The sequence below is a fragment of the Myotis davidii genome, unplaced genomic scaffold (genome assembly GCF_000327345.1).
Source record: "Myotis davidii unplaced genomic scaffold, ASM32734v1 scaffold580, whole genome shotgun sequence".
Taxonomy (NCBI): domain Eukaryota; kingdom Metazoa; phylum Chordata; class Mammalia; order Chiroptera; family Vespertilionidae; genus Myotis; species Myotis davidii.
In genome coordinates, this window is record NW_006293313.1 from 818813 (window position 1) to 827601 (window position 8789).

Genomic DNA, 8789 nt, shown 5'->3' on the forward strand with positions numbered 1-8789 from the left:
AATGAATTCTGGCATTTGACTCAAAAGTCCAAATAATGAAAAATACTCAGCATCTCCTCTTTCATGAGAATCTAGGCAAACTTTTTTTGACTCGAGGGCCACAATGGGTTCTTAAACTGGACCGGAGGGCCGGAACAAAAGCATGGATGGAGTGTTTGTGTGAACTAATATAAATTCAAAGTAAACATCATTACATAAAAGGGTACGGTCTTTTTTTTCAATAGTTTTATTCATTTCAAACGGGCCGGATCCGGCCCACGGGCCGTAGTTTGCCCACGGCTGATCTAGACTCTAAAAGGCTGAATTGGCAAGTTTAGAGATGCTCGAGGTAAAGAAGATGGGACAGTAAATGGGAGGACAGCTTTGTAGGCTGAACAAACTTCAATAAACGTTTTAAAGGGTGTTTTGTCATGGGGAGAATTGATATCACAACTATGTTGAGTCTTCCTACCTATGACACACTATATATTTCCATTTATTTAGATCTTCTTTAATTTCTCAGTAGTATTTTATAGTTTTTAGTGTATAAGTCTTACCCTTCCTGTTTCAGATTTATCCTAAGTATTTCATGGGATGTTATTATAAATAGCAGTTTAATTTTTTAATTTGCTACTGTTTATTGCTAACATATAGAAATGCAATTATCTGTTCTATGAACTTTTATGTAGATTCCATAATACTGTCTACATAGATGATCATCTCTAAAAATAAAGATAGCTTTTGTTCCCTCCCATTCCAATTTGGGTGTTTTTTTATTTCTTTTTCTTGCCTTATTGCACAGGATAGAAACTCAAGTATAATGTTGAATAGAAGTGATGAGATCAGACATCCTTGCCTTATTCCTGATCTCAAAAATAAAGCATTCATTCAGTCTCTATCATTAAGTACAATGTTAGCTATAAATTTTTTCATAAATTGCTTACACGTTGAGGAAGTTTCCTTTAATTCCTAGTTTGCTGATAATTTATATCAAGAATAGATGTTGGATTTTTTGTCTAATGCTTTTTTTCTGCATCATTGAGATCATTTATAATTTTAGTTAATAAATATAGTGAATTCATTGACTATTAATCCAACCTTGCATTCCTGAAATACACCTTACTTGGTCATGATATATTATCTATCCATCTATACATATAAAAGCTTAAGCAACCAAATGACCCAATGAACCAACAACCGATCGACTGGTTGCTTTGACACACACTGACCACCAGGAGGCAGATGCTCAACTCAGAAGCTGCTCCCTAGTGGTCACTGCACTCCCACAGCCAACCTCCTGTGGCCCCTCCCCCTGGCCAGCCAGTCCTGGCGCTAAACCATTCACAGAGACCTGCTTCTGGGTCGGGGTTTCATACTAGAAAAGCAGCTCCTTCACTGCGATTTATTGAAAGAAAGCCCTCAACACAAGGGTTTGTCTCACTCCTGTCCTCTCCCTTCCCCTGGGGGCCACCCGCCTGCTGTGATGGCAGCCCAGGTCACTGAGCAAAGCCTAATATGCAAATCTACCCAACAACCGATCGACCGGTTGCTATGACACACACTGACAGCCAGGAGGCAGATGCTCAACTCAGAAGCTGCCCCCTAGTGGTCACTGCACTCCCACAGCCAACCTCCTGTGGCCCCCCCCCGGCCAGCTAGTCCTGGCACTAAACCATTCATAGAGACCTGCTTCTGAGTTAGGGTTTCATACGTAGCAGAGCAGCTCCCTCACTGCGATCTATTGAAAATCAGCCCTTGAGCCCTAACTGGTTTGGCTCAGTGGATAGAGCGTCATCTTGCAGACTGAAGGATCCCAGGTTCGATTCTGGTCAAGGGCATGTACCTTGGTTGCAGGCACATCCCCAGTGGGTGATGTGCATGAGGCACCTGATCGATATTTCTCTCTTATTGATGTTTCTAACTCTCCATCCCTCTCCCTTCCTCTCCCCCCGGCCAGCTAGTCCTGGCACTAAACCATTCATAGAGACCTGCTTCTGAGTTAGGGTTTCATACGTAGCAGAGCAGCTCCCTCACTGATTTAAAAAGTTGGCCCTCGACACAAGGGCTCGTCTTATTCCGGGCCTCTCCCTTCCTAGGGGGGCCACCCGCCCACTGTGGTGGTGGCATGGCAGCAAGGGAAGGCGGGGGGGAAGGCAGGGAACTGCCTTCTCCTCTCTCTTCCCCAGGGGCCGCCTGCCCGCAGCTGGTGAGGGAAGGAAGGGGGCAGGCAGGGAACCGCGCAGTGACAGGGCACCAACGTCGGCGTCTGGTGTCCGTTCCTTCCGCACCCGGACCCGCAACCATCACCTCCTCTCCTGACCCTGCCAGGGCCTCCAGGCCCAGGCTGAAACAGGGAACCTGGGGTGAGTGGCAGCAGATGTTGCCCCTTTCCCAGGGGGGCCAAGGGCCAGTTCCCTCCTAGGGGCTGGCAGCCAACCTCCTGTGGTCCCTCCTCCTCCAGCTAGCCAACCTCCCGCCATGGTCCCTCCCCCCTGGTCAGCCAACCTCCCGCTGCGGTCCCTCCCCAAGCCGGCCAACCTCCCACGGTCCCTCCCCACCCCAGCACACCCCCCCATGCACAAATTTGTGCACCGGGCCTCTAGTTTTTTAATAAAAGAACACTGAGGACTAACAAGGGGCTAGGGAGCACACTAAGCCAAAGGGCACCTCATTCTTGTCATTGGGTACTTAGCTGGATCACCAGTGAAATCCTTGTTTTGTACATGTGACTGTGTATAATATGTGGGTGTGTGTATATGTTTGTGATTGAATCTAGTGTAAGGACTATAACAGGCAAGCTCATTAACAAATTGAATAAATAAAACCTTTTTTTTACCAGTTCATTATCAATGATAGTAACTGATTTCAAATCAGATTGGTAGAAAGGCTTACAGTTAAGAAATTGTTCTGTTTCAAGTTATCAGACACAAAAGAAACGATAAATTTTTTTAATTTTAAAGTGCAGTTGGTAAACAGTATTATATCCGTTTAAGGTATACAACACAGTAATTCAACATATCAATATACTTTATGACATGATCAACACAATAAGATAGTAACCACCTGTCACCATGCGAAGTTATTACAATATTACTGACTATATTCCCTGTCATGGATACTACATCCTGTGACTTATTTATTTCATAACTGAAAGTTTGTTCCTCGTATTCCCCTTCATCTTTTTCACCCATCCTCCTCCTGCCTTCCTTCTGGTAACCGTCCACTTGTTCTCTAAATTCATAAGCCTTGTCTATTTTGTTCTGTTTATTTGTTCTGGGGTGGTTGTTGCTTTTTCAGATTCCCATATAAGTGAAATATGGTATTTGTCTTTCTCTGAGTTATTTTACCTAACATAATACACCCTAGGTCAGCCATGGGCAAACTACGGCCTGCGGGAAATGAATAAAAAAAAAAGACCGTACCCTTTTATGTAATGATGTTTCTCTGGCAACTATCCATTTGTTCTCTAAATTCATAAGCCTGTGTCTGTTTTGTTCTGTTTGTTTGTTTTTTCAGATTCCCATATAAGTGAAATCATGGTATTTGTCTTTCTCTGAGTTATTTTACCTAGCATAATACACTCTAGGTCCATCCACATTGCAAATAGCAAGATATAATTGCTGAATAATGAAATTTCTTTATTGTTGAATAATAATCCAGTGTGTGTGTGTGTGATCTTATTTATCCATTAGTCTATTAATGTACACTTAGGTTGCTTCCATATTTTGGCTATTGTAAATAATACTGCAATAAACACAGGAATGCATATATTTTTTGAATTAGTGTTTTCATTTTCTTCAGATAGACAGCTGGAAGTGGAATTACTGGATCATATGGTAGTTCTTTTTTTGTGTGAGAAACCTCTCTATTGTTTTCCACAGTGGCTGTACCAATATGAAATCTTACCTACAATGCAAAAGGGTTCCCTTTTCTTGACACCTTTGCCAATGCTTGATACTGTTTGCTGTTTTTATAATAGCCAATGTGACAGGTGTGAGATGATATCTCACTGTGGTTTTGAGTTGAATTTCTCTGATGACTGTGATGTCTTTTCATGTGTCTGTTGGCCACATCTATGTCTTCTTTAGAAAAAAATGTCTGTTCAGGTTGTCTGCCAATTTTTTAATCTAATTGTTTGGGTTTTTGATATTTACTCGTATGAGTTCCTTATATATTTTGGATATTAACCCCTTATCAGATATATCATTTGCAAATATTTGTAATTCAGTGGGTTGCCTTTTCGTTTATGTGGGTGGGTTCATTCACTATCAAAGCTTTTTTAGTTTTATATAATCCTATTTGTTTATTTTTGCTTTTTTCCTTTGTTGCAAATTAGATAAGTCTTCTTAATTAATGGTAGTGCTAATAACAGATTGTAAAAAGATTAACCAGTTCTATATTAATCCAAAAAGAGGGCAATGGACAGGAAGATCTTAGAAGGACCACTAGATTCATCCAAGCCAGTGTACCCACAAGCAGACAGATCAAGATGAGACATGAATCTAGTCAGGGTAAGCAGTCTAGAAGGAGATAAGCATGGTATGCTAGGACCTGGAAGTTGTCAAGTCCAAGAAAGCCAAGCCCCCAAAAAAGTATGTCATTTCTGAGAAATCCAGGGACACAATCTGTTTGATTCATCTAGACACAATATTGCCTAATACACAGAACTGAATATTTGTGAGATAGGTAAATAATCTATCAACTAAATGGAATTCATATAGCCATTAAAAATGCAGCTATGGATCTAAAGGTACTGAGATACTGGAAAGTGAAAAATCAAATTGGAAATCATACTTAGATTGTGATTTCATTTTTGTTTGTGTGTGCATAGGTGTATGTATATAAATATCTGGAAAGATATAGCAAATTGTCCACAGTGGCTAAATTTATCTCTGTATGACAGAGTTAGGGGTAATTTCAACTTCTTTTCATTTATCCATATTTGCATATTTGCTAATTTGCAAATGAACATTGTCTACATCCACTACAAAAATGGTTTGTAATCTATCTGTATGATATGTTTGCAAGTGTATATATAGTGTTGGTACTATTAAGACATTTTACCACTACGCTGGATCTCAAAATATGGGCTCCTTGCTTGATTTCATAACTAACAAAGTCCTTGGAGTTTCCACTGGCAGAATGCTGGGGTAAGAAGCTCCTCCCATTTCTCACTGCCTCCTCCAACTCTTAAAACCCTTCTGACTGCCTAGGAGCACACAATCGAGGATGCAAACCATTGTGAGAGACAGCGACAAAAAGGTAACAACAGAGGTAAGGATAACAGCTGGGGGAAGAAGCTGACAAGGAAACGCTCAGCTCTAAACTCTAAGGCTCTCAACTGCAGTGAACAGAACTGCAGATCTGGCTCATCTCCCTAGAACTTTGTCATTGAACCAGTTGGCTTTGTTAAGTAGGTTGCTTTTAAATGTTGAACCAAGACTTTGTAAACAAGGCTTGCAATAAAGCCCATGAGACTTTGGAATTTGACTACTGAGGCATTCTATTCCATTCCAGCTGGTTATTAAATTACCACTACCATAGCGTTTAAAGCCCATTACCTGACCACAACCTTACGACTCTCTCTTATCTTTTGCCCCACTGAAAGCCACTGACTGACCAACTCTGTGACAGGAGACCATGGCAAAGAAGGTGGCAGTGATTGGAGCTGGCGTCAGTGGACTGATCTCTCTGAAGTGCTGTGTGGATGAGGGACTCGAGCCCACCTGCTTTGAGAGGACCGAAGATATTGGAGGACTATGGAGGTTCAAAGTATGTGAGATCTTCTTGTTTCTTGCACAGGTTGTGCTGCTATTACAGGGGGAAGCATAGCTACTGATGAGCCTTATTGAGAGATTCCCTAAGCAACTCTGATCAGACTTACTTCATGCAGCTATACAGGAGCTGAAGAAATAGGCTAGCATCTCTCCCAGGTCATTACTATTCTAACACATACGTGGCAAAGCCAGGCATGTGAAGGGTCTCTTCTTATGCCTCTGTGTTGCAGCCCATTATTTTGGTCATTCTCAAAGTGATATGCTAGTATTAGAGAACTTACAAAATAGAAGTGACAGGAACTCTTTTCAAGACACCACTTCTATTCCAATCATTGAGCAAATGCTTTTTTAGAAAGTGTGCTCTTATTACTAATGATTTTTACTTTTCTCTGACAAAGGGACCTTGTTTGCTTAGCTTTACTGATGACACTCTAGTGTTACTGCTGGGAAACTCTTTAACTATACTATTAATATACTCTATTCATTCAATTCATGCTATTAGCCAAATATAAATATTGGTAATGCTAACTATCCTTCAGAATTTGTATAAAAATTAGAAAAATACATAGCTATAAAGATTTATAATTATTCCTCCCCAATTTTTTTGAATGAGTACTAGCTTACCACCTTCTAGGTGTGAGATCTTTGGCAAGTTATTTATATCCCTGTGTCTTAGTTTTCTCAGCTGTAAAGATATTAACAGAAAAATGTGATTATCTCAGTGCTATTTTAAAGATTAAGGGAGATCATATCAAAAACTTATAATAGAGTACAATGTAGCTACCATAACTATGTATTTTATAGACAAGCAAGTAGAAACAGAGAGTGGTCACGGTCACATAGCTGGAGGAACTGGCATTCAAACCTGGGTCTCCGTGACTCCTACGCAGCTAAATCCCTACTTATAACCATGTCTTAATTTGCACTCTTTCTCAATAAGGTTAAACAAAACCTCAGCTCAGAACTGGAATGACAAGCTGAGGGTTATGTATCAGGCATATCAAAATGAGGGATCAAAAGAGGCGGGAACATCCCAAACAGGAGCAAACGGATTGAGAGCATGAAAAGCAGACTTTCATATCAGCAGAGACCATCTGACGTGCTCTTTCTGCAAACGGACCAGTTAAGGGGATGGGGAGGACGTCCAGCAAACTGGACGTCCAGTTCAAACTGAATTTTATGCCAAAGGGGATTTTTTTTCACACTGAGTTTCTCAAAGGGATCTGACTGTAAGACATACCTGGGGGTTTCTTAAAATACTAAATTTTGACCACCAGCCCAGACTACCTTAATCAAAATCTTCTGAGTGGGGAGGACCCTATTCTTAACAAGAGTCCCTAATGAATCCCATGATGAGACAAGTTTGGCAAATATTGCACAAATGCTAAATTTTTTAAATCTGTTCAATTCACTGATCCAAGCACAGCCAGAACTAAGATGGAAAGGTTGATATTTATTACAGAACAGGTAACTTTGCAGAGAGGAAACTGGAAAAACAGCTGAATCACATCCATTTTTTAGGAGCATCTGCTCATTAAAATCAATGTAGCTTTCCTTGAGCAGGTGAACACTTCTGTCTTAACCAAAGATGTGCGATTTTTGTCCACCCTCAGTTCACGTGGAGATCCCATTTGGGGTTCTACCCCCCCGGTAGATTTGATACCCTAAGGAAGAATGCGAAATTATAACAAATTTCTATTTAATAATAAATTTGCCATTGTTTTGTTTTATTACCTGACTTGGGATTTAAAATCAAAAAGTCAATGTCCCTTACTTAATTATCATTAGTTTGACAGCAGAAGAATGAGAGTTTTTTTTAGTGATCTGTCAAAAAATATGACTTGGTGAACTCTGGAAGGTGCCCCAAAATATTTCTCCTGCTCTCCTATTCTAGTAGTAGAGATAACTTCCTATCAATTAAAAAATGAACCTGAAACCTTTCAGTCCACAGACCTATGCTCTATCTACTGAGCCAAACCAGCTAGGGCCCTACCTATGTTTGTTGAATGATTGAGCTACAGGCTGGGGCCTTTAAAAGATGGTTCAGTCTGGGACTCAGAGACAAGAACAACCAGTGGAACGACGAGTCACTATGACATGCACTGACCATCAGGGGGCAGACACTCAACGCAGGAGCTGCCCCCAGGCTGCAGGCCTCAGGCCAGCCAAGGTGGGTGCCAGTGAGGGCCCCCCAATCACCCCACTGGTCACCCCACAGATCGGCCCTGATGGCCAGCCAGGCCTAGGAACCCTACCCATGCAGGAATTTCATGCACCCAGGCCTCTAGTTAGGTATAAGATAGTTAAGTACATAAACCCATGGGAGCTGTAATAATGTCACATTTCAAACCTGGCTTACAACTATATTCAATATAGAAATGTAAACAATTTTCTCTAACCAAAGAAGACAAGGAATCTCTCTGCAGAGTGAAACATTCAATGGACAAAATTTCAGAAGCCAGTGAGGCTCTTGGTTACCAGGAGACTGGACTGCCAAAGGGAGGAGGTACTGAAAAGAGGCTGAGGCCTCCACCCCACTCCAAGACACTCCTCCATCCAAAATCAATTTTGAAAACAGATTACTCTTTAATTTCCATAATTACACAATCCTTCTACAATTACATACCACATTTAGTGGTGACAAGTTAAAACAAAATTTAAGAATCCTTGTCCCACCAGGTCAGTGTGGCTCAGGGGTTAAATGTTGACCCATGAACCAAGAAGTCACACTTTGATTCCCAGTCAGAACACATGCCCCAGTTGCAGACTCCATCCTCAGCAGGGTGTGTGCAGGAGGCAGCCAATAGTTGATTCTCTTTTGACACTGCCATTTCTAACTCTCTCTCCCTCTCCCTTCCTCTCTCTGAAATCAGTAAAAATATATTTTTAAAAAAGAATCCTTGTCCCATGCCCTGCTCAGAGGGTGCTGAATCTTCTAAAACAGCGGTTCTCAACCTGTGGGTCGTGACCCCATTGGGGGTCGAATGACCCTTTCACAGGGGTCGCCTAAGATCATCGGAAAACACATATATG

The 8789-nt window shown here is 41.3% G+C and overlaps 1 protein-coding gene across 1 annotated transcript in view; it reads left to right on the forward strand.

Annotated features, from left to right (window-relative positions):
• Positions 1-4977: 4977 nt before the first annotated feature.
• LOC102756035 (dimethylaniline monooxygenase [N-oxide-forming] 2) overlaps positions 4978-8789 on the forward strand; it is a 15052-nt gene continuing 11240 nt past the window's right edge. Inside the window, exon 1 of the mRNA XM_006766995.2 lies at positions 4978-5751. Coding sequence (XP_006767058.1) covers positions 5620-5751 — 132 coding nt within the window. The 5' untranslated portion in view covers positions 4978-5619. The remainder of the gene's footprint in view (positions 5752-8789) is intronic.